Raw genomic sequence first — 26,633 nt, 5'->3', positions numbered from 1 at the left:
TAATCCTTTACTAAAACTACTGACCGGCCAGACAATTTGCAACATCGCAAAATGTCAATTACTTGCTGTTTCCATGGCATTGAATTTTTACTCAGATTGGTACAGTTTTTTTCTCCTTCTAACCATATATATCATTCAAATAATAAACGTGGGTAAAATTACAATTTTCATTTTTTCTTTATAGTTGGCCATGGAAACAGCAAGTAATTGACATGTTGCGATGTTGCAAATTGTCTGACCGGCCAGTAGTTTTACTAAAAGATTAATTAACATAAAACAACATAATAATGGAATTTAAAATTACAGCAAATGTTCAAAATGCATTCCATTACTAACGAAGCACATTCGGCAGCACTTACCTTGTTCAATGTACTATTAATCAAATGTTACATTGTAAAATGACCATTAGGCATCTATGGTAGTTTTGATTCCATGGCCAACTATAAAGAAAAAATGAAAATTGTAATTTTACCCATGTTTATTATTTGAATAAAGTTGTTATATATGGTTAGAAGGAGAAAAAAACTGTACCAATCTGAGTAAAAATTCAATATGACGTCCATTTAAAATAAGGAAGTTGATGTCAATATTTCGAAAACCGCCATTTTGAAAAATGTTTTTCTACGTCCATTGACTTTATATTATATAAAGTGTAATTACACTGAGTGCAAATGAAATATTACAGCTGTAAACACTAAAACCAGAGCTGGGCAGTATTCGATTTTGTAAATACTTTTGAGTATTCAAATCCTCTAAAGTATTCAAATACTTTGTAATTAAATACTTTTATGGAAGCAGTATTTGTTTTTGTAACTCAAATACTTTCACAAATATTTAGTAATCGAATACTTCGCAAAGTATTTGGATACTTCGTAAAGTATTCGAATACTTCGCAAGGTATTTGAATACTTTGAGAAGTATTCGAATACTTCGCATTTCGAAAGAAAATCCAAAGGGCTGTAACTTTTGAACTAGTAGCCCAATCTTGGAACTGTTTGAAATTATGGATTCTACAGGCCACATTCTATAAGAAAATTTTTTTTCCGGGTCGATCTGAGACAATTTTTTTTCGGGGCTCAAAAAAAGGCAGTGTATAACCTTCCTTTTTTACCAAAAATCGACAGCACCAAAATTTCTCGGGAAAACACTTTTTCTTATTAATTTTGGTGCGTAGAATCCAAAACAATTCGTACTTTTTCAATCAGACTTCTCAATCAAAAGTTATAGACTAGAAACCAATTTCGAAAGAAAATTCAAAGGGCTGTAACTTTTGAACTAGTAGGCCAATCTTGGAACTGTTTGAAATTATGGATTCTACAGGCCACATTCTATAAGAAAAATTTTTTTCCGGGTCGATCTGAGACAATTTTTTTGCGGGCCTCAAAAAAAGGCAGTGTATAACCTTCCTTTTTTACCAAAAATCGACTGCACCAAAATTTCTCGGGAAAACACTTTTTCTTAATAATTTTGGTGCGTAGAATCCAAAACAATTCGTACTTTTTCGATCAGACTTCTCAATCAAAAGTATAGACTAGAAACCAATTTCAAAAAAAAATTCAAAGGGCTGTAACTTTTGAACTAGTAGCCCAATCTTGGAACTGTTTGAAATTATGGATTCTACAGGCCACATTCTATAAGAAAATTTTTTTTCCGGGTCGATCAGACAATTTTTTTGCGGTCCTTCAAAAGGCAGTGTATAACCTTCTTGTTTTACCAAAAACGACTTGCACCAAATGTGCTCAGGAAAACACTTTTTCTTATTAATTTTGGTTGCCGTACAATCCAAAACAATTCGTAACTTTTCGATTAGATCTCTCAATTAAAAAGTTATGGACAAAAAAGCATATTTTCGAAAAAAATTCAATCTTGGATCTTGTTCCAAAAATCTCTAGGATTAATTTCAGGAAGGCGTACGTATCACGTGCACGACGTACGATCGCTTTGAAAACTGGTACACGTATTCTTAAGGATATAACTGGTATAAGAAAGGTCCTGGTAGGTACCTCCGACCCTCCTACATAATAATAATAGTATGCTTTTACTTCCCTTAAATTTGCATAGTATTCGAATACATTCTAAAGTATTTGAATACTTATTTTTTAAGTATTTGAATACTTTTCAATGTATCTGTATCTAGTATTCGCTTGTGCTGGACGTAGGTAAAAGTATTTAGTAATCAAATACCTTTGATTTGTGTAAAATATTTACTATTTAGTATTCAAATACTTTTTGAAAGTATTCTGTCCAGCTCTGACTACAACATTGGTTACTTTTGGCCATTGTAAAACAACAAAATGGCGATCTTATACCACCAGTACTAATTACAAGGTGCTGCCACCAGAGGTCTCGCGTATTAATCGGCGAATTTCAGTACTCGCTAACGAAACTTTCAAGACTTGACACAAGAAGAGAAGTGGCTCATTTTCGAATGTGATAAACGAATAAGAAGGCATAATTGTTCAATTTTTCTTTGTCTTCGAGTGCCATTAATTTTACAAAATTAACGCTAGGTCGAGTGTAATTTTCGCAAACGCAATTATCCGCAGAATTGGAAGCAGAAAAAATTACTTCTTATTCCATTCATCCACGTCGAGAAAACCGATATCACCCCGTTAGTAACAACATCGGCCTAAATCGATCGCGAATGGTTTTCCAAATACCGCCATACAAAACTCAACTTGATATTCTCCATCGGGGGGGGGGGGGGGGGGGGTTGGCCATAACGTACAGGAATTTCAACGCGTAATATGCGTTCGGGTTCACATATTTTATGGGCTTCGCGTAATATAAAAAAAGGTATAAATAAGAGGTTTTTATTTTCTCACAGAACCGGGTGTAAGCCCGCCGAATTCTGCTTGTCACTGCCGGGCCAATCTTTATGAGACGCTCATTCGCCGTCATAAATCAATCATCGGCAATTTAATTTCCAAAGAAAATTGCTTCTTAACTGGGAACGCGGAACTAAACCTCTCCACCCTTCTACGTCTCGCTTCATTTCCCCTCATTTACGCGTTGTCTTATGCATACAATTTCCTTGCTTCGTTAAATGTAAATTGTAATGTAATTTCGCTGCCATTTTGACGAAAATGTCACGGTCGCTATTTACAAATTTTTGTTTCAATTATAGCTCGGCCCATTTCAACCCTTCTTTCGTTAAATAGCCAAGGGTGAACCTACGGCAGTGGCTCATCAAGAAGGTCAGCTAATTGTCTAGAGCGCCACTATAAGAAACATTCAAGGGTAGTGATATTTTCAAGCTAGAATGCCCTCTTAGCGAATACAATTGCTACAAATTAATGAGACTCCTTTGGAATTTAGCACTTGAAAGATATTGCCGGGGAATGTTTATCGTTTACCTTTCCCTTGTTTTCGAACCGTGTCATGGAAATAGATGCTTTCGCTTTGAATACGTTTTGAATAATTATACTCTTAAAGAGCGAATTTAGTACAGAAATATGATAATTTTCCATTTACATTCTGTTCTCATTTGTATTTTCTCAGATCTCGTTAAAATAATAATACTACACTGGAACAAACATCAGAAGGGTGGATGTTGGTTATGTTTACTAAAGCATCAGTACCATATCTGCCTCGTGTCTTTTCTACTTTGGTATGATGATAAAATTTGATCCGTCGAATCTAAAAAATTATTAGAGTCAACGAGATTTGACCACCAAAAACAGAGATAGAGCCATCAAATCGAAGAGTAGGCAACTCTAAACCCATTTTTTTTCTCTTTTCAATCGTTCATATTTTTTTTGTTCTTTGTTGTTCTTTCTGTCTGTACCTAACTGGATGCTTTCATAAAGTTATTAAGGTTAAAGTAGAATATCAGATTAAGTTTTACCTCTGAACTTTCACCTAATTGATATATGCAGTACTTATTGCAAATGTAGAACTGCTAATCAATAAAGACATTTATTATTATTATTACTCCTCCATTCAAATCTCGTAAGGGTAAGAGTTGTCGCAGATTGCCAGAAAGAGACGAAATGAGAGTACAGACGGACCGACAGGCAGACTGACATCATCGAGATTCGTGTATTTTCGTAGGGAGCGGGTCATTTTTTACCTCAATACAATGGTAAAAATGTATAGTCATCAAGATCTGACCACTACAAACAGAGATAGAGCTATGAATTCGAAAAGTATGCAATAAGACCAATATACTCTGGACTGTCTAACCCAAAAAATGTATAGCCATCAAGATCTGACACCACCAAAAAAAGAGATGAAGCGATCAACTCCCATCGTATGCTTTTTTTGTAACTTTCAACACTATTGACTATTGTCAACCGTTTAATGTCTACTCTCCTCAACTGCACGTCAGTGCAATTTCCTTCTTTCTTGTCTGCTTCATATCTCCTTATTTTTTCATTTTTTATACACGAGCTTTTCAAGCGTCTTGCTTTTACGCTTTCTACCTTCTTTTACCCTTTGTTTGCTTTTTCCACCTAGATTCTATTTTGCTCCACATTTTCTTCACATTTCTTCTTTTTACACTTCCTTTCACTCCATTTGCACTACTTCTTTAGGTCTCTTTCCTTAAGCGTTGATTCCGCACGTGCCCTTCATGAATGATTTACGGTTTTGTCACGCCCTCGTCTTCTCTCTCTATTTCTTTACAGCCACATTGGTCACACTTCCTTTCTTTATGGTTTTGAGGCCATCGCTTCTTTTCTGCAGGTTTTTCTCTACGTCGCGCCGCACAGTGTGCCTAAAGTCGCAACTTAGGGGGCCTTGGGGTGGCCGATTACGAATCCAATGTCATAATATGGCGTCGTATTGTGCCGAAAAATTTGAATTTTTAAACAAATCATTCCCAATTTCGTTCTGGGGAATTTTTGAGGTCGCTGATTACGAATTCATGGTAACAACTTGCAAAATACAAAATGGCGGATCCAATACGGCGTAGGGTCATGCAAAGAATTTTTATTTATTTATTATTATTTATTATTTTACTATTTATTGGTTTGATTGCTAATGATCCTAAATGATTTTAAAGTCGTCAATCTTACGCATTTCAACAACTGTAGATCTTGCAGTTCACACGTTCGCTCTGAGAAGAAATGCAATATTATATCTCCATTAAAAAGGATGTAATTTGAGCTATACCCCAGACGGAGTCGTAGGTGATTAAAAAACAAAAGCCGTACACAAAAAATAACTACGTCTCTTAAATAGTCATCCAATTTACTACCCAGACCAATATTTTTGTGGGAAATCATTCTTTAAACAATTTCTACTGAATTCAAATCCAAATAAGGAGCTCTTGTTACAGCCAAAATCATTATTTTCCATTTAAAATTTACCAAGGACACTAAGAGACGATTTCTAATAAACTATGGTCTGTAGAATCAAAAAAAAATATAGTAATTAAGATCTGACCACTAGAGACAGAGATAGGGCGAGTATTCTTTCTTTTCTTGTGACCCACTTCCTTATTTTCTTCCATTTTCAAGTTATTAAGCCTACTCTCTTTGCATGCCTCATTTACTTGTACTTATACCTCCTTCACGTCTCTTTCTCAGTCATTACATCTCTTGCCTCCTTGTTTAATAGACCTTTTTGAAATTTTCATCAAACTTTCTTATTTCTTTCTGTTTCGTGTTATCTTTTTTCTTTTACACCACCTTCGTGCTCCATTTGTACCGTTCACTCCTTCTCCCTTTGCAACTCCCTCACTAACACCTCTTCCGTCCTTTCTTTGTTCCCTCCTCCTTGATTTTATTTGCTCCGCGCTTCCTTCTTTTTACACTTCTTTCATTCACTTCTCTTAAAATTGATCCTCTACGGCACCGGAAAAAATGTTCTATCATAATTAATTTTACCCGCGGCTAGCTATCTAACAAATATCCCTTACCTTGCGGAAGTTTGGCCTTATTTCCATTTTTAACTCTGAAGATCAAAACTTGAATGACACGACGGTTCCTTGAAAAGGCTCCCTCCATGAAAAATTGAAAAATGGATCGCTTTTGAGGTAATACAGACGAATTTTTGTGACAACCTCGTACATCTGCCTCTCGTTGTATGAAAATTTTCTGGATAATGAATTTTTACTTAACTCGACCGCATTTAAACCGTGACAAATGCTCAAACACGTATCTAGGGCGTTGGTGTTAGTGCACAGGAAGATAAAAATCAAACTTCACACTTCACCGAACTCACTAATTTTTTCGCTTGATATTTGAGCTTTTTCGTAACCATCGTAGTCACTTTAAATGCGAGTTGTCTGTTTTACAACGGGGTTTTGTTTATATAACAACTTCTACGAAATAACGTCCACTGAACGTTCGGTCAATTTGCCTTTCGTACAATTTTGTACTAGGTCCCTACAGCTACACCAATTCAGACCCACAGACCCTTTACAATTCCTCCGAGATTTACAAAATTTGCGTGATAGAAAGTTGAATAGGGGAACTCGCACGCTATTACGATCGAAGATAGGCTTCCTCTCCATCTCAAAGCTTCTTTCTTTTTACACTTTTTCTTATCCCCGCAAGTTCGCCCGAAACGGAACAAATACAAACGAAAAATTACCCTCACGAGTTCTCGCAATTGAAATTCTCAAATTAGCAAACAATTAGAGATGTAGGATGTATCAAATAAACTATGATTCAGGATAACGTACAAATTTCAATATGCACGATGAATGACATAGATCCTACCAGAAGCCTTTATACATAGAAAATTCTGAAAAAACAGTTCAAACCACCATGCAACCGGAGCCAAATCGATTTGTATCCGCATCATTCCCAACAACATTTACAACCACCAATCAAAACGAGCCGTGCGTATCCACATCATGTAATTGTGCGAGTGGGCCATTTGACAAATACGTAAAATATAGTATAATAAATTTGGCGCAAATGAATAGGACTTTTGTAAACCGCAGGCGGCGGCGTAATTATCGCTTCGGTCGATTATGAAACATTTTTCAAACCCTTCCTCCTCGAGGCAAGGCCCGATTTGATAAATGAATTCGAGAATCTCGCTTCGGAGAAGTGGTCGTAAATTGACAGGATCGCGATCAGCGACGGTAACTTTCGTGAATGGGAAACAAATGGCGTCTCCTTTGATAGTCATTTATTTCGAAAACCTTCAAAACCACCTGTGCAATTTATCGGAAAAATGTCTTTGCAATGGAAGGATGCCCCTTTACGTCACGTTACTTTTCATAACTTTGAAATTATTCCGGTCGAGGGGCGCGCTGATCAATACTCCGTCGTTTCCATTGTAATTAGTCTACGTACTTTAATTATACACTCGCTTCAAGTGGAATTCATTACGACCTTTCGTTTTATACGCGTACACTAACAATATTAGATGTTGCCTAACAGTAGTTACCCCATTCCTAAAATTAGGTCACGTAATTGCTAGCTGAATAGATTTTCTGTAGGTCGCTGTGACAATTGTTGCATACTCCGTACGGATTTGTCACGTTTAGATAAGCAAAAGTCATGAATTTTTGAAAACGCTTGCGAAACCTACAAGTTTTACTTACCATTACAAGAACAAACAAAACGCAAAACACCGAACGGAATGTTAGGGAAACGTGTTTTTTCTGTTTTCGCCAGAGAAAGGACGACCAATAAAATGTTAGTATACATGTTTTCCAACGTTTTATTGCAGGCGATGTTTGTTTATTTTAAAAAATTGAAACCGTTAACGGCAGATCTCGTATAAAGATTGTTTAATTCTTCCATTTTACGTCCAATTTCAGCGAGATTATAGGTTATAAACGCGGTACATAACACGTGATGCGAATACTAATAGCTACAGTAGCCTATGCAAACTTATACCTAATAAAACAAAAGCCTTATTGACATTTCAAATCCATAATTACGCCTCTTAATTCCGTCACGTAAACGTCCGTCTATTGACTTTATAATAGCGAGATTGCTGTGTACAGTTAGAGTGGCTCGAATGCATTGATTCAAGTTACAACGCGAGATAAATAAATTTAGTTATAAAGTTTGTGTACGCGTATTACAAAAAATGCCATTGAATTATTAGAGTCCCAAAATAAAATGATCTAAGAGAGAGATCGAAGCAAATGGCAAGCGGCATTCGAAATTGTTTGCGTCTACCAACAACAAGGGCGTAAATATCATCACAAACTCTTGCCGTAAAATAGGATTTCAGGTATTTACGGCTGTAAAATAACCGCAAAATATGAGCATTAGAGTAAAATGAAACTTTATAGGTACATGCTTCATTAAACACTAAAATTTGGGCAAATTCGCCATTAAACCTGCGCCCTATACAAAGTTTTCGGTAATTAAGGGCATTTAATGGGTAATAGAATCTACGCTAAACAGTAAAAGCTTCAAATTTCACGCGCAAAGCTCTGCTCCCACCCTCACACGTTTGATCAATAGACGAAAAAGTCCTTGTTTGAAAAACACAGAAATACATAAAATTCAGAAAATGCAGAACTCATGCTTTCGTCTGATTTTTGGAATAAGGAAGCATGAACACATTTCTCACAAGTTGAAAGAAATTGATTGGCTCAATATGTCGAAAAGAAGATTATTACATTCTGCTTCCTTATTTCATAAAATCATCTCTACCAAGATGCCTACCTACCTGTATGAAAACATTAAATTCAGTTCTAGTAGTCGACATTACAAATTAATTACCCCTCCACTACATAAAACGCAAATGTTTAAGCGATCTTTTTCATACAACATAGCAAGTGTCTATAACAATATTCCCGCGTATATAAAAAGAAAAGAAAAAGGCGCATTTAAACGAAATTATTTTCATTTACTTCTACGTGAGCAAAACAATTGATTATTTTTCTTCCCCTTTTCCTTTTCTTTTTCTTTATTTAGAACCACGACTTATTTATTTATCTCTCTCTCCCTTTCAACATACATATTTTTAAGTTCATTCCACTAATTGTTTTATTTTCTTAGTTTAGGATGGGGTTAAGTGGTAGAGCAGTTCTAGGGTGTCTCACCATAGAACTGAACTTCGCCCCGTTAGATTACGGAACATTGATTTCATTTTTCATTTAATTTTAATTATTTAGTTTATTATCTATTTGAATGTTTATTTTATGTTTATTTCCTTCTGTACTTCCAGTAATCTAATAAATGTCACTTATTATTAAAACACGGGATTATTTTTTATGCCGCGTTTAAGATTGATTCCATTTTCGAAGTAATCCCTTCAGTTGTGTGGTGTAGATGAAATGATTGTGTCACAGTTTGAGGTGCAATCGTCTTGTTTAATCTCGTTTCCGGTTGTCTTTTGTTTACGGATTTTGTAAAATGGCATCCTCGAATAGTAAAATTAAAAGCTTCAGCGAAAAATCTCTACAGTAGCGATCTTGAAACTCTTCCTAGTTTTTTACTTTTGTTTTGTAAAACTACCAATCTCTCTATAATAATAATAATAATTTATTGGCATGTTATTGTGGCAAGGCACTTACATTTGTCTAAGGGCAGATGGAATACATTATAATAAGGTATATATAAATAACAAACACGATAAATATAAAGCATAACATAATTAAAACATTCACTACATACTAACACAACAAGAATTATAAACAAATATTACAAATATAGATAAAATAATTACATAAAAGGTGCAAGTATAAAGATAAAAACAAGATATACAGGGTGTTTTTTTGGGAGCTTTAGTTAAACGTTTCTGGGAAAGTAAAATACGTAGGTTTTTGAAAATTTGTACTTAGGAGTTACTCTGAAGGCCGAATCGATGTAAAATATTTTCNGTACTAGGTCCACTATCAACATCGACGCACACTGTCTTATCGGTGAAGTCGGGAACAACTTGTGACGTACTAGGTGACTTATCTACCTCCACTTTTACCTTTTCGTCGTTCTTGTCCCATGTTGAAACCAATAATGAATTTCTGTTATTATTATTCTTTTCAATCACTCGAATTTGGTCCGAATGTCTAATTACATTTTTCCCTGTAGATGTTTCAACATCGAACAAGACGGACCCTCGCTTGTTGGCAATTTTCCCGAACATTCCCACGGGATGGGTAGGTGTAGTATAATCTTTAATAATGACCTTATCACCTACCTCAATAACTTTATTTCTTCCGCCAAAATTTTCTACCTGTTTGATTACCTTTTCCTCGACTGTTCTATAACGATTGGGCATAATTAAATCGAGTCGATTTTTAAGATTCCTGCCAAACATGGCTTTGGCTGGGCTAATTCCTGTACTGCTGTGTTCACTATTGCGATAATCTAGCAAAAAAACGACATAAAAAAGTATCCGGATTATGCTTTGCTTTCTCTTCTTTAAAGCTTGCTTAATTAATTTGACAGCATTTTCCGCTGCTCCATTGCTTTGTGGATGGTAAGGAGGTGTAAACAATTGCCTGATGCCATTATTTTTCAAAAACGTTTTGAAATCTGAGGATGTAAACGGTGGGCCGTTATCTGAGACTACCGAGTCTGGCAACCCTAACTGACTAAATAATTTCATCAGCTTCCAAGCAAGGTTGTCAGCCGTAGTGGAATTAACCTTAGTAACTTCCAACCACTTTGTGTGAGCATCTATGACAATTAAGTACTTTTGTCCATTTAGCGGACCCAAGAAATCTATATGTAACCTGGACCAAGGTCGATGTGCAATCGGCCACGGACTTAATGTAGTTCTTGAAACATTTGGCCTTATTGTACTACAAACCATACATCGTTTGCACATTTGTTCGATGTCATAATCGATATTGGGCCACCATACATAATATGATCTCGCCAAAGACTTACATTTATTAATTCCTAAATGACTTAAGTGTAATTCTTTTAAGATATTTGGTCGCAATTGTTGAGGTATTATTATGCGATAACCCCATAGTACACAACCTCGTACGATATGAATCTCATTTAATTTGTGCTTTTCATAAAACGTTGCGAATTCTTTATCCAAGTTGTCCTTATGCGGCCACCCATGTAAACAAAATCCTATAATTCTGTTTAATACAGGATCTCTCTTACATTCGGCTGCAATATCCTGATGATTAATTGGAATATTTTCCTCTATGTACAAAATGTGTCCCAAATCAACTTCATCCCTTACGTTCATTTCTATTGGCAATCTGGATAAAGCATCAGCATTACCATTACTTTCGGAATTTATGAATTTGATTTTAAAATTATATGTAGATAAAATGACACTCCAGCGTTGTAATCGACTGGCAGCAAAAATTGGAATTCCCTTTTTATCCCCGAAAATACTAATCAAGGGTTTATGATCAGTTAGTAATGTAAAGCTTCTACCGTATAAGAATTGATGAAATTTCTTAACGCCATATACAATTGCTAGAGCCTCTTTATCAATTTGGGAATAAGATTTTTCCGCCGACGATAATGTACGTGATGCGTACGCTATGGGTTTTACATCCCCGTTATCAAATTTATGCGATATGACCGCTGCGATGCCATAAGCACTCGCATCAACTGCTAAAATAATCGGCAATTGGGGGTTGTAATGCACTAACACTTTAGATGACATTAATTGTGATTTAATTTTTTCAAATGCTCTTTGTTGAGCTGTTTGCCATTGAAATGGCTCGTTTTTCCTTAATAATTTATATAAAGGATACAAAATATAAGTGATACCTGGTAAAAACTTGGCGTAATAATTTACTAAGCCTAAAAATGCCCTCAACTGTGAACTGAGTCACATTTTGCGGTACCTTTACCTTTTTAATGGCTTCCATCTTGATCGGATCAGTGTGTATACCTTCTTTGTCGACTATGAACCCTAAGTACTGAATTTGTGTCGTTGCGAACGAACATTTATTTACTTGAATTTTTAAATTAACTTGGCTTAATTTGTGGAATACCTCCATAAGTGTTTTAATATGGGTTCCTTCGTTCTCCGATGCGATCAAGATGTCATCCAAAAATATTACCACATTGTCGATGCCAGCAAAAATATTTTCAATGAGTTGTTGAAAAATACCTGGGCTGGATGCTACCCCATATGGCAACCTGTTATATTGAAACAGACCCTTATGGGTATTTATAGTGACCAATTTTTTTGATTCGTCGTCTAATTCAATCTGCGCATAAGCCTGCGAAAGATCTATCTTACTAAAAATCGCGCAATTTTTCAATGACACCAATAAATCGTCAATTCTAGGAACGGGGTATTTATTGATATGAAGATGGGGATTTAAGGTTATTTTAAAATCGCCACAGATTCTCACTTGGCCATTTTTTTTAAGAACCGGGACAATTGGAGTTGCCCACTCGCTACTATTAACTGGATTTAAAATATCCAATTTGATTAAATTGTTTAATTCCTCCTCCACTTTACAGGTTAGAGCAAATGGTAACGGACGTGCTTTGCGATAAATCGGAACCGTGTTTTCTTTTAAATACAATTTAGCCTTTCCTCCATTAAACTTAACCAAATCGTTATCAAACACGCCGGGAATATTTTTGAAATCCTGTTCGGTTGATTATCAATATGAAAAATGTTATCAATCGAAATATTAACCTTTTTTAACCAATCTCTGCCAATAAGCGGAGGTCCCCCATTTCTTATAACAAATAATTTCAAATTATTTACAGTTGTGTTGTCATACCTGACATTGACTACACAATATCCGATACATTTAATATCGTTGCCATTATAACTTTTTAAATGGATATCTGAATTTATAAGATTACATTGCGAAAAATGTTGCAAATAAAATTTATCAGAAATCGCCGAAATTCCTGACCCTGTGTCAACTTCCATTGTGATCCATTTATTATTTACCTGTATGCACATTTTTATAGGCTGGTTATTTATCGAGGCAATCGTGAAAATGTTTAAATCATTTAAATCTAAATCCGACTACTCTAATGAATCATTAACATATTTATGATAATTGCTATTCGCTCGTGATTTACCCTTACAAAATGAAGCGATGTGTCCCTTTTTTTGGCACAGATGGCACTGCGCATTACGAAAAAAACAACTATCGTCTACATGATTAGATTTACCACAGTGATTGCACCTGCTCCTTCGGTATCCACTGCGCTGACCCTTTTCTTTGGACTTTTCCTTGCACGCTACCCTTCTCCTCGTCGCCTGCAATTTATGAACCGCCGCTACTGACGAAGTTCCGGCGATCAAATGGGAGTTGGTCTCTGCTGCTTCCACCCCCACAGCAATTTCCTGTGCTTTTTGGAACGTGAGTGACTTCTCCACGAACAATCGCTGTCGGGTGGTTTCACTCTTGAGCCCGAAGACTAATTGGTCTCGCAAATTTTCCTCCAATTTTTCTCCAAATTTGCAATCTTTAGCTAATTTTTTTAAATTAGCCATGTACACTGCCACTTACTCCCCAACGTCCTGCTTGCGTTGGCGAAATTTATATCTTTCCGCTATTTCGGATGGTTGCGGCTGGAGATGGTTTTGCATCAGCTTGACTAGATCTTCAAACTTTTTATCTTCTGGATTGGCGGGGTTGCACAAATCCACCATTAAGTCAAACGCTTCCCCTCCGATGACGGTAATTAATATTGGCGTATGCTTGCTAGCCTCAATTTCGTTCACCTTAAAATACTGTTTTAATCGCGCGATCGATATATGACGACCAGTTTTTATCTTCGATTTTGTATTCTTGAATTCTACCGAGAAGCGCGGCCATTTTATTTTATTAGGTATATTTATTTGGATTTAATATTAATTTACTTTTAGGTATTTATCAAACGCGTTTACCTTAATATTTAATTTAGGATATTTAATTTACTTTAATCCTCGTCGCCACTGTTGTAACTTGGAGGAAATAAAACTCATCGGATTGCGCTCTATTTGCATACTGCATTTATATTTCTATATTCAAGGATACCCACCTATGTACATGATAATGATAACGTATACAGGTACATTTATCACACTCAGAAAAAATTGTCTCAGATCGACCCGGAAAAAAATTTTCTTATAGAATGTGGCCTGTAGAATCCATAATTTCAAACAGTTCCAAGATTGAGCTACTAGTTCAAAAGTTACAGCCCTTTGAAGTTTCTTTCGAAATTGGTTTCTAGTCTATAACTTTTGATTGAAAAATCTAATCGAAAAAGTACGAATTGTTTTGGATTCTACGCACCAAAATTAATAAGAAAAAGTGTTTTCCCCAGAAATTTTGGTGTAGTCAATTTTTGGTAAAAAAAGGAAGGTTAAGTATTCAAATACTATGCGAAGTATTCGAATACTTTTCGAAGTATCCAAATACTTTGCGAAGTATTCGAATACTAAATATTTGTGAAAGTATTTGAGTTACAAAAACAAATACTGCTTCCATAAAAGTATTTAATTAAAATTACAAAGTATTTGAATACTTTAAAGGATTTGAATACTAAAAGATATTTACAAAATCGAATACTGCCCAGCTCTGCCTACAATTAATAAGACGGTTTCTTGAAAATAATAATTACTAATACGGAGAGTGTAGAAAATTAAATCGGGTCAAACTTGAAAAATCCTAAAAAGGACACACAAAATAACCGTGCGATTAAAGATGGCCGTACTTACGTATGTATCCACTTTAAATTCAAATTATAGCCTCCAACATGAGAGAAAAGTGTATCTCGAGCGTACCTTCTGTTACAACTTACCATGGTTGTCCTCTCTATTTAAGAAAAAACAAACAAAAAAGACACAAGGGACAAAGAACAACGTTTTATTGACAAACTCAGTTAAAATCGACCAAATACTTCTTAATATTAATACCGACATTGCGAGCGACGGCCTCGATGTATTCGAGACCGACGCAACACCTGTATTTACGATTGTCCAGCTCCGAGTTATCCGACACAATGGCCAGAAGCCGCAGTTCGACCAGAGTCGAAATCTGCACGAGCAGATGACTATTCAGGTCGACCTTCTCCTCGAGAATGGCGTAAAATATCGCGATCAGCCGATCGAATCCGAACTGCTTCGGACCTAACTGGGTGAACAACTGTTCGGCAGTTTTGCTCTTCGCTCTTATGTCGGATTTGGTTCGGGCCTTTTTGCCGTGGTACTTCATGTAAAGGCGCTTGTCTTCCTTCGCGGGGTTATAGCTGGCTAAGTAGGCGGCAATTAGTAGATGTTTGCCGTAGTAGGGAAGTTCGAGGGATTGGACCTGGGAATCTTTCGCTGTGATTGAGAGTGTGGACGAGTTCTCTTGGTGGGTTGGTGAAATACGCATGTAGAGCAGTCCTAGGGAGCTCTTTAGGACTGGCGCGATGTGCTTCCACAAGGCCAATGAGTCGCTGAGCTCACAGTCTTTTTTAGCCACTGGCTCGCAGTATTTAACAAAGCTTTGTTTTGCCATATACTTCAGCTCAGAAACGTCTCTGCAAGCGCGATGAAATACAGAAAGGAATACACTAAGATAATTCCTGTAAAACTCTTCGGTAATACTCAGCTCGGCGCCGTAACTGCTCTCAATCGCCTCTCGAGCCGTATCAAAATTCAAACAGAGTATCTCGATTATCTCCTCCTTAGTGTATTGGGAGAAATGAATCTTAATTGGCGTTACGATTTCGTTTTTGTAGCAGTAATTATCGAAGACGATTTCCGATACAAAAACAACCGAAATAGATAAATCGGCCAATTCGGTTAATCGAAGAAAAGCGGGCAGCAGATTAGAGTCCATGTCTCGCAAACGTTCCGCTTTATCTAAAACAATTACCGCTCGACTCAAATCGACGGTTTCGCCGCACTTTCTTAAATTGGCGACGAAGTCCATCATATTATCGCATCGGGCGTACGGCTGAGCTTTGATCACGTCGATTTTATGGTCGGAAAGTTGATTTAAAATTGATTCGAATAATATCTTTGATGTGTAGCACTCGACCAAATTAACGAGGGCGAATTTTAGGTTTAATCCTCTTAATAGTGATTTTATTATTGACGTCTTTCCGGTGCTGGATGATCCGTAGACGTAAACCGCGTCGACCAGCGGCTCTTCGCCGTATCCAAATAAGTTATAAAGTTCCTCAATCTGCTTTTTCCGGCAGGGGTAGGTTGCTTGTAGTTCCTCTTGCACTGAATTCATATTGGAGCTCCCTGAAACAAGAGAATAAATTAGAGCACCCTCCTGAATGTTAATTATAAATTTAGAATGCTCTACATATTTTTTAGGGTCGTACGCGTCCAGACGAATTTTGCAATATGATATTAAAAATGTAACTCGTTTTATAAACGGTCCAACTTATAGTTTGAGAACCACTGCGTTAAGACATAGCAAATCCATACAAAATTGTTCCGTTTACTTAGCAAATATTTAATTACGGACCACTTTACACAACTGAGTTTGTATCCGCATTATTTGCACTTCTGCTGAGGCGATAACGAAGAGGACTAATCCTTTGGCGCCGAACATGGGGCCTATAACAATTATTGGGGGAAGCACACAAAAAGAAATGTGACAGTCTTAGTCGTAATAACGTACCTTTATCGACAAACCAAAAAACAAGCAGGGTAAAAGTTGTCTTCGAAAAACGCTTTAAGGCAGTATCCAATTTTATAAATTCGCGTTTCAAGACTTTAACGAAGGAAACGTCGAAGCTCTCACAAAAGGAGATCTGTTACGTTAACCATCAATATTTACTCTTTGCCTTTATGACACATTTTTACAACGGAAGGATATTTGCTTCGCTATTTTCTTTGGCGTGTAAATAATGAGACAGGAGGCCGTAGGAGCGTTTCCATTTTTTATACCCCTCCCCACAAAATTCATATTTTCTCGCGGAAAATCAATGTCATCAAAATAATGAAATTGAAATCACTCGTAATTCAAATTTTTATTGTCCTCTTTGCGCAAAATAACCCCAAAGACAGAAAAGTTAAAACCGTATAAAACCAGGCGTGGGCAACCTTTTTTTCCAAGGGGCCAAAATAAAATTTTTCATATGCGCCACGGGCCACACTTGAAAATCCAAATAAAAAGTATGTTTACAGAAATCAATATTTATCTATTTCTTTTTGGTCTATATCTATTTTTTGCTTTCGTAAAAATCATTTTAAAAAAACAATAAGCACTCTTGAAAATTGACACGATTTTGCATACAAAATTTACCAGACGTGGATAATAAATCCCCATATTCAGCTTGTATCCAAATTTTCATTTATGCTCTTTAAGATTTGTTGCAATATATGGCTTAAAAATGTTGTTTAATCCCAAAACACCTGTCCTTGTATTGCCCCACCCCGTATATATTGTGAGGAAAATTCTGGAAAATACCTGGCGATATTTCTGAAACCAGAAATGCATCTTTAACTAGGCTTTTAAGCGCCTTGGAAGCTTCGGATCGCGTCCACTAGATACTGCACGTGTAACATAATCATATTAATTAATTAAAATTTTAAATGTAACTTGTGGGCCCTATGAAGAATTAACTCTAAATTATGTTAGCGGGCCGGACAAAACTTATCGGCGGACCGGATTTGGCCCGCGGGCCGTGGGTTGCCCACGCCTGGTATAAACTGTGGGAGTCACGCTAGCTTTTCGTTATCTCGAAAGCATCTTTGAGGTATAAGCGTGCTCCAGGTGCACACTTACTAGTGCCTTTCCCACCTATTTTCTTTGCCATGTATAAATTATTCATGCGTCTCTATGCATAAAAATTGAACTGGAAAAGCTAATTCCGTTATTTGGAGAAACATTTTTTTATTCTTCGGTGTCAGCGCGAGCTTATTAATATCTACAACAGAGAGCGCGATATTAAAATTTCTGCACGGTTAATGTACGAAATCGCTTTTGTGAATTGTGCAAAAGTAGAGCAAGGGCGGCGAAAATGGAGTCGTAAATACAAAATTGAAAAAAACCGCTGCCATAAAACCCCTAATGAGTGCATCGCGTTGTTTACCGGCGGGTAAATATTTTCGTTAAAACTCTTGATTAATTTCGAAAAGTTTTTATCGCCCCTTTGGGAAGGTAACTGTCGATCAATGTCGTCGGTAATCAAATGGCTGCGTCGAATTGGGGAAACTTTCGTGAAATTACCTGAAAAATTAATTGGAGAAGTAGAACGTAATCAATTACGTCCGTTTAAGTTACGTTCTCGTGTAAGAGCTAAGATAAGGGAAGTTGTAATTGTGGTTACTTGTGACAAACACCGAATTGTGCTTGATCCAAATGTTTGTTAAACATGAGTTGCGGTTAAATTGGTACGTGATTATTCCTAGAATCAAATCAAATCATACAATTTTTAAAGTGGTATCGTTAAATTATCACGCTTCATATTTCGATCTGACTAACTTATACGGTGATGTTATGCGGACGTTCTGGAAATTGAACGAGTGGAGAATAATATAATACTATTTTTTTCTGGTATTAGATCAAAAAATTAAAAAAGAACATTTTCTCAATGCCACATTTTGAGCCCTTCAAGACACCGTTGAGAGATTTTCAATACAACGTTTCGTTTTCGTCCCCGTAAAAAGTCCATACTGGATAGAGTAGAATTTTTTATTACGACTACAACGATATACGACACTCAAAAAAACAGAAGTTGCAAACTCTTGGTTTCAACAGGATGGTGCACCAGCACACACAGCCCTAATGGGTGGAGGCAATGGAGTCGCTCTCACATAATGTTGAAATGGACTCACACACACACAAGGTAAATGCTGCCGAATGTGCTTAGTTAGTAATGGAATGCATTTTAAAATTTGCTGTAATTTTAAATTCTATTATTATGTTGTTTTATGTTAATTAATCCTTTACTAAAACTACTGACCGGCCAGACAATTTGCAACATCGCAAAATGTCAATTACTTGCTGTTTCCATGGCATTGAATTTTTACTCAGATTGGTACAGTTTTTTTCTCCTTCTAACCATATATATCATTCAAATAATAAACGTGGGTAAAATTACAATTTTCATTTTTTCTTTATAGTTGGCCATGGAAACAGCAAGTAATTGACATGTTGCGATGTTGCAAATTGTCTGACCGGCCAGTAGTTTTACTAAAAGATTAATTAACATAAAACAACATAATAATGGAATTTAAAATTACAGCAAATGTTCAAAATGCATTCCATTACTAACGAAGCACATTCGGCAGCACTTACCTTGTTCAATGTACTATTAATCAAATGTTACATTGTAAAATGACCATTAGGCATCTATGGTAGTTTTGATTCCATGGCCAACTATAAAGAAAAAATGAAAATTGTAATTTTACCCATGTTTATTATTTGAATAAAGTTGTTATATATGGTTAGAAGGAGAAAAAAACTGTACCAATCTGAGTAAAAATTCAATATGACGTCCATTTAAAATAAGGAAGTTGATGTCAATATTTCGAAAACCGCCATTTTGAAAAATGTTTTTCTACGTCCATTGACTTTATATTATATAAAGTGTAATTACACTGAGTGCAAATGAAATATTACAGCTGTAAACACTAAAACCAGAGCTGGGCAGTATTCGATTTTGTAAATACTTTTGAGTATTCAAATCCTCTAAAGTATTCAAATACTTTGTAATTAAATACTTTTATGGAAGCAGTATTTGTTTTTGTAACTCAAATACTTTCACAAATATTTAGTAATCGAATACTTCGCAAAGTATTTGGATACTTCGTAAAGTATTCGAATACTTCGCAAGGTATTTGAATACTTTGAGAAGTATTCGAATACTTCGCATTTCGAAAGAAAATCCAAAGGGCTGTAACTTTTGAACTAGTAGCCCAATCTTGGAACTGTTTGAAATTATGGATTCTACAGGCCACATTCTATAAGAAAAATTTATTTCCGGGTCGATCTGAGACAATTTTTTCTTCGAGCCCTAAAAAAAGGCAGGTTATAACCTTCCTTTTTTACAAAAAATCGACTACACCAAAATTTCTCGGGAAAACACTTTTTCTTATTAATTTTGGTTGCGTAGAATCCAAAACAATTCGTACTTTTTCGATCAGACTTCTCAATCAAAAGTTATAGACTAGAAACCAATTTCGAAAAAAAATTCAAAGGGCTGTAACTTTTGAACTAGTAGCCCAATCTTGGAACTGTTTGAAATTATGGATTCTACAGGCCACATTCTATAAGAAAATTTTTTTTCCGGGTCGATCTGAGACAATTTTTGTTGCGGGCCTCAAAAAAAGGCAGTGTATAACCTTCCTTTTTTTTTACCAAAAATCGACAACACCAAAATTTCTCGGGAAAACACTTTTTCTTATTAATTTTGGTGCGTACAATCCAAAACAATTCGTACTTTTTCGATTAGATCTCTCAATAAAAAGTTATGGACAAAAAACATATTTCGAAAAAAATTCAAATCTTGGATCTTTTCCAAAATCTCTAGGATTAATTTCAGGAAGGCGTACGTATCACGTGCACGACGTACGATCGCTTTGAAAACTGGTACACGTATTCTTAAGGATATAACTGGTATAAGAAAGGTCCTGGTAGGTACCTCCTACCCTCCTACATAATAATAATAGTATGCTTTTACTTCCCTTAAATTTGCATAGTATTCGAATACATTCTAAAGTATTTGAATACTTATTTTTTAAGTATTTGAATACTTTTCAATGTATCTGTATCTAGTATTCGCTTGTGCTGGACGTAGGTAAAAGTATTTAGTAATCAAATACCTTTGATTTGTGTAAAATATTTACTATTTAGTATTCAAATACTTTTTGAAAGTATTCTGTCCAGCTCTGACTACAACATTGGTTACTTTTGGCCATTGTAAAACAACAAAATGGCGATCTTATACCACCAGTACTAATTACAAGGTGCTGCCACCAGAGGTCTCGCGTATTAATCGGCGAATTTCAGTACTCGCTAACGAAACTTTCAAGACTTGACACAAGAAGAGAAGTGGCTCATTTTCGAATGTGATAAACGAATAAGAAGGCATAATTGTTCAATTTTTCTTTGTCTTCGAGTGCCATTAATTTTACAAAATTAACGCTAGGTCGAGTGTAATTTTCGCAAACGCAATTATCCGCAGAATTGGAAGCAGAAAAAATTACTTCTTATTCCATTCATCCACGTCGAGAAAACCGATATCACCCCGTTAGTAACAACATCGGCCTAAATCGATCGCGAATGGTTTTCCAAATACCGCCATACAAAACTCAACTTGATATTCTCCATCGGGGGGGGGGGGGGGGGGGGGGGGGGGGGGGGTTGGCCATAACGTACAGGAATTTCAACGCGTAATATGCGTTCGGGTTCACATATTTTATGGGCTTCGCGTAATATAAAAAAAGGTATAAATAAGAGGTTTTTATTTTCTCACAGAACCGGGTGTAAGCCCGCCGAATTCTGCTTGTCACTGCCGGGCCAATCTTTATGAGACGCCTCTTCCGCCGCATAGAATCAATCATCGGCCAATTTAATTTCCAAAGAAAATTGCTTCTTAATGGGAACGTGCGGAACTAAACCTCTCCACCTTCTACGCTCTCGCTTCATTCCCTCATTTACGCGTTGTTCTTATGCATACAATTTCCTTGCTTCGTTTAAATGTAAATTGTAATGTAATTTCGCTGCATTTTGACGAAATGTCAACGGTGCTATTTACAAATTTTTGTTTAATTATAGCTCGCCCCATTTCAACCCTTCTTTCGTTAAATAAGCAAGGGTGAACTACGGCAGAAGGTCAGCTAATTGTCTAGAGATAGAGCCATCAAATCGAAGAGTAGGCAACTCTAAACCCATTTTTTTTCTCTTTTCAATCGTTCATATTTTTTTTGTTCTTTGTTGTTCTTTCTGTCTGTACCTAACTGGATGCTTTCATAAAGTTATTAAGGTTAAAGTAGAATATCAGATTAAGTTTTACCTCTGAACTTTCACCTAATTGATATATGCAGTACTTATTGCAAATGTAGAACTGCTAATCAATAAAGACATTTATTATTATTATTACTCCTCCATTCAAATCTCGTAAGGGTAAGAGTTGTCGCAGATTGCCAGAAAGAGACGAAATGAGAGTACAGACGGACCGACAGGCAGACTGACATCATCGAGATTCGTGTATTTTCGTAGGGAGCGGGTCATTTTTTACCTCAATACAATGGTAAAAATGTATAGTCATCAAGATCTGACCACTACAAACAGAGATAGAGCTATGAATTCGAAAAGTATGCAATAAGACCAATATACTCTGGACTGTCTAACCCAAAAAATGTATAGCCATCAAGATCTGACACCACCAAAAAAAGAGATGAAGCGATCAACTCCCATAGTATGCTTTTTTTTGTAACTTTCAACACTATTGACTATTGTCAACCGTTTAATGTCTACTCTCCTCAACTGCACGTCAGTGCAATTTCCTTCTTTCTTGTCTGCTTCATATCTCCTTATTTTTTCATTTTTTATACACGAGCTTTTCAAGCGTCTTGCTTTTACGCTTTCTACCTTCTTTTACCCTTTGTTTGCTTTTTCCACCTAGATTCTATTTTGCTCCACATTTTCTTCACATTTCTTCTTTTTACACTTCCTTTCACTCCATTTGCACTACTTCTTTAGGTCTCTTTCCTTAAGCGTTGATTCCGCACGTGCCCTTCATGAATGATTTACGGTTTTGTCACGCCCTCGTCTTCTCTCTCTATTTCTTTACAGCCACATTGGTCACACTTCCTTTCTTTATGGTTTTGAGGCCATCGCTTCTTTTCTGCAGGTTTTTCTCTACGTCGCGCCGCACAGTGTGCCTAAAGTCGCAACTTAGGGGGCCTTGGGGTGGCCGATTACGAATCCAATGTCATAATATGGCGTCGTATTGTGCCGAAAAATTTGAATTTTTAAACAAATCATTCCCAATTTCGTTCTGGGGAATTTTTGAGGTCGCTGATTACGAATTCATGGTAACAACTTGCAAAATACAAAATGGCGGATCCAATACGGCGTAGGGTCATGCAAAGAATTTTTATTTATTTATTATTATTTATTATTTTACTATTTATTGGTTTGATTGCTAATGATCCTAAATGATTTTAAAGTCGTCAATCTTACGCATTTCAACAACTGTAGATCTTGCAGTTCACACGTTCGCTCTGAGAAGAAATGCAATATTATATCTCCATTAAAAAGGATGTAATTTGAGCTATACCCCAGACGGAGTCGTAGGTGATTAAAAAACAAAAGCCGTACACAAAAAATAACTACGTCTCTTAAATAGTCATCCAATTTACTACCCAGACCAATATTTTTGTGGGAAATCATTCTTTAAACAATTTCTACTGAATTCAAATCCAAATAAGGAGCTCTTGTTACAGCCAAAATCATTATTTTCCATTTAAAATTTACCAAGGACACTAAGAGACGATTTCTAATAAACTATGGTCTGTAGAATCAAAAAAAAATATAGTAATTAAGATCTGACCACTAGAGACAGAGATAGGGCGAGTATTCTTTCTTTTCTTGTGACCCACTTCCTTATTTTCTTCCATTTTCAAGTTATTAAGCCTACTCTCTTTGCATGCCTCATTTACTTGTACTTATACCTCCTTCACGTCTCTTTCTCAGTCATTACATCTCTTGCCTCCTTGTTTAATAGACCTTTTTGAAATTTTCATCAAACTTTCTTATTTCTTTCTGTTTCGTGTTATCTTTTTTCTTTTACACCACCTTCGTGCTCCATTTGTACCGTTCACTCCTTCTCCCTTTGCAACTCCCTCACTAACACCTCTTCCGTCCTTTCTTTGTTCCCTCCTCCTTGATTTTATTTGCTCCGCGCTTCCTTCTTTTTACACTTCTTTCATTCACTTCTTTTAAAATTGATCCTCTACGGCACCGGAAAAAATGTTCTATCATAATTAATTTTACCCGCGGCTAGCTATCTAACAAATATCCCTTACCTTGCGGAAGTTTGGCCTTATTTCCATTTTTAACTCTGAAGATCAAAACTTGAATGACACGACGGTTCCTTGAAAAGGCTCCCTCCATGAAAAATTGAAAAATGGATCGCTTTTGAGGTAATACAGACGAATTTTTGTGACAACCTCGTACATCTGCCTCTCGTTGTATGAAAATTTTCTGGATAATGAATTTTTACTTAACTCGACCGCATTTAAACCGTGACAAATGCTCAAACACGTATCTAGGGCGTTGGTGTTAGTGCACAGGAAGATAAAAATCAAACTTCACACTTCACCGAACTCACTAATTTTTTCGCTTGATATTTGAGCTTTTTCGTAACCATCGTAGTCACTTTAAATGCGAGTTGTCTGTTTTACAACGGGGTTTTGTTTATATAACAACTTCTACGAAATAACGTCCACTGAACGTTCGGTCAATTTGCCTTTCGTACAATTTTGTACTAGGTCCCTACAGCTACACCAATTCAGACCCACAGACCCTTTACAATTCCTCCGAGATTTACAAAATTTGCGTGATAGAAAGTTGAATAGGGGAACTCGCACGCTATTACGATCGAAGATAGGCTTCCTCTCCATCTCAAAGCTTCTTTCTTTTTACACTTTTTCTTATCCCCGCAAGTTCGCCCGAAACGGAACAAATACAAACGAAAAATTACCCTCACGAGTTCTCGCAATTGAAATTCTCAAATTAGCAAACAATTAGAGATGTAGGATGTATCAAATAAACTATGATTCAGGATAACGTACAAATTTCAATATGCACGATGAATGACATAGATCCTACCAGAAGCCTTTATACATAGAAAATTCTGAAAAAACAGTTCAAACCACCATGCAACCGGAGCCAAATCGATTTGTATCCGCATCATTCCCAACAACATTTACAACCACCAATCAAAACGAGCCGTGCGTATCCACATCATGTAATTGTGCGAGTGGGCCATTTGACAAATACGTAAAATATAGTATAATAAATTTGGCGCAAATGAATAGGACTTTTGTAAACCGCAGGCGGCGGCGTAATTATCGCTTCGGTCGATTATGAAACATTTTTCAAACCCTTCCTCCTCGAGGCAAGGCCCGATTTGATAAATGAATTCGAGAATCTCGCTTCGGAGAAGTGGTCGTAAATTGACAGGATCGCGATCAGCGACGGTAACTTTCGTGAATGGGAAACAAATGGCGTCTCCTTTGATAGTCATTTATTTCGAAAACCTTCAAAACCACCTGTGCAATTTATCGGAAAAATGTCTTTGCAATGGAAGGATGCCCCTTTACGTCACGTTACTTTTCATAACTTTGAAATTATTCCGGTCGAGGGGCGCGCTGATCAATACTCCGTCGTTTCCATTGTAATTAGTCTACGTACTTTAATTATACACTCGCTTCAAGTGGAATTCATTACGACCTTTCGTTTTATACGCGTACACTAACAATATTAGATGTTGCCTAACAGTAGTTACCCCATTCCTAAAATTAGGTCACGTAATTGCTAGCTGAATAGATTTTCTGTAGGTCGCTGTGACAATTGTTGCATACTCCGTACGGATTTGTCACGTTTAGATAAGCAAAAGTCATGAATTTTTGAAAACGCTTGCGAAACCTACAAGTTTTACTTACCATTACAAGAACAAACAAAACGCAAAACACCGAACGGAATGTTAGGGAAACGTGTTTTTTCTGTTTTCGCCAGAGAAAGGACGACCAATAAAATGTTAGTATACATGTTTTCCAACGTTTTATTGCAGGCGATGTTTGTTTATTTTAAAAAATTGAAACCGTTAACGGCAGATCTCGTATAAAGATTGTTTAATTCTTCCATTTTACGTCCAATTTCAGCGAGATTATAGGTTATAAACGCGGTACATAACACGTGATGCGAATACTAATAGCTACAGTAGCCTATGCAAACTTATACCTAATAAAACAAAAGCCTTATTGACATTTCAAATCCATAATTACGCCTCTTAATTCCGTCACGTAAACGTCCGTCTATTGACTTTATAATAGCGAGATTGCTGTGTACAGTTAGAGTGGCTCGAATGCATTGATTCAAGTTACAACGCGAGATAAATAAATTTAGTTATAAAGTTTGTGTACGCGTATTACAAAAAATGCCATTGAATTATTAGAGTCCCAAAATAAAATGATCTAAGAGAGAGATCGAAGCAAATGGCAAGCGGCATTCGAAATTGTTTGCGTCTACCAACAACAAGGGCGTAAATATCATCACAAACTCTTGCCGTAAAATAGGATTTCAGGTATTTACGGCTGTAAAATAACCGCAAAATATGAGCATTAGAGTAAAATGAAACTTTATAGGTACATGCTTCATTAAACACTAAAATTTGGGCAAATTCGCCATTAAACCTGCGCCCTATACAAAGTTTTCGGTAATTAAGGGCATTTAATGGGTAATAGAATCTACGCTAAACAGTAAAAGCTTCCTCAAATTTCACGCGCAAAGCTCTGCTCCCACCCTCACACGTTTGATCAATAGACGAAAAAGTCCTTGTTTGAAAAACACAGAAATACATAAAATTCAGAAAATGCAGAACTCATGCTTTCGTCTGATTTTTGGAATAAGGAAGCATGAACACATTTCTCACAAGTTGAAAGAAATTGATTGGCTCAATATGTCGAAAAGAAGATTATTACATTCTGCTTCCTTATTTCATAAAATCATCTCTACCAAGATGCCTACCTACCTGTATGAAAACATTAAATTCAGTTCTAGTAGTCGACATTACAAATTAATTACCCCTCCACTACATAAAACGCAAATGTTTAAGCGATCTTTTTCATACAACATAGCAAGTGTATAT

General features: G+C 36.3%; 1 protein-coding gene across 2 annotated transcripts in view; it reads right to left on the bottom strand.

The window, feature by feature from the left end:
- LOC116176514 (origin recognition complex subunit 5-like) overlaps positions 1–26,633 on the bottom strand; it is a 566,782-nt gene that overhangs the window by 65,240 nt on the left and 474,909 nt on the right. The window contains exon 2 of one of the 2 annotated variants that reach the window (XM_031495119.1): positions 14,652–16,041. The exons of the other annotated variant lie outside the window; for it this stretch is intronic. Within the exon in view, the coding sequence (XP_031350979.1) occupies positions 14,681–16,030 (1,350 nt within the window). The 5' untranslated portion in view covers positions 16,031–16,041 and the 3' untranslated portion in view covers positions 14,652–14,680. Of the gene's footprint in view, positions 1–14,651; positions 16,042–26,633 lie in introns of those variants that run through there. 2 annotated transcript variants of the gene reach the window in all.

Source organism: Photinus pyralis, unplaced genomic scaffold, assembly GCF_008802855.1.
Source record: "Photinus pyralis isolate 1611_PpyrPB1 unplaced genomic scaffold, Ppyr1.3 Ppyr1.4_LG7, whole genome shotgun sequence".
Classification (NCBI taxonomy): domain Eukaryota; kingdom Metazoa; phylum Arthropoda; class Insecta; order Coleoptera; family Lampyridae; genus Photinus; species Photinus pyralis.
This window is presented reverse-complemented; position numbering and strand designations above follow the sequence as displayed.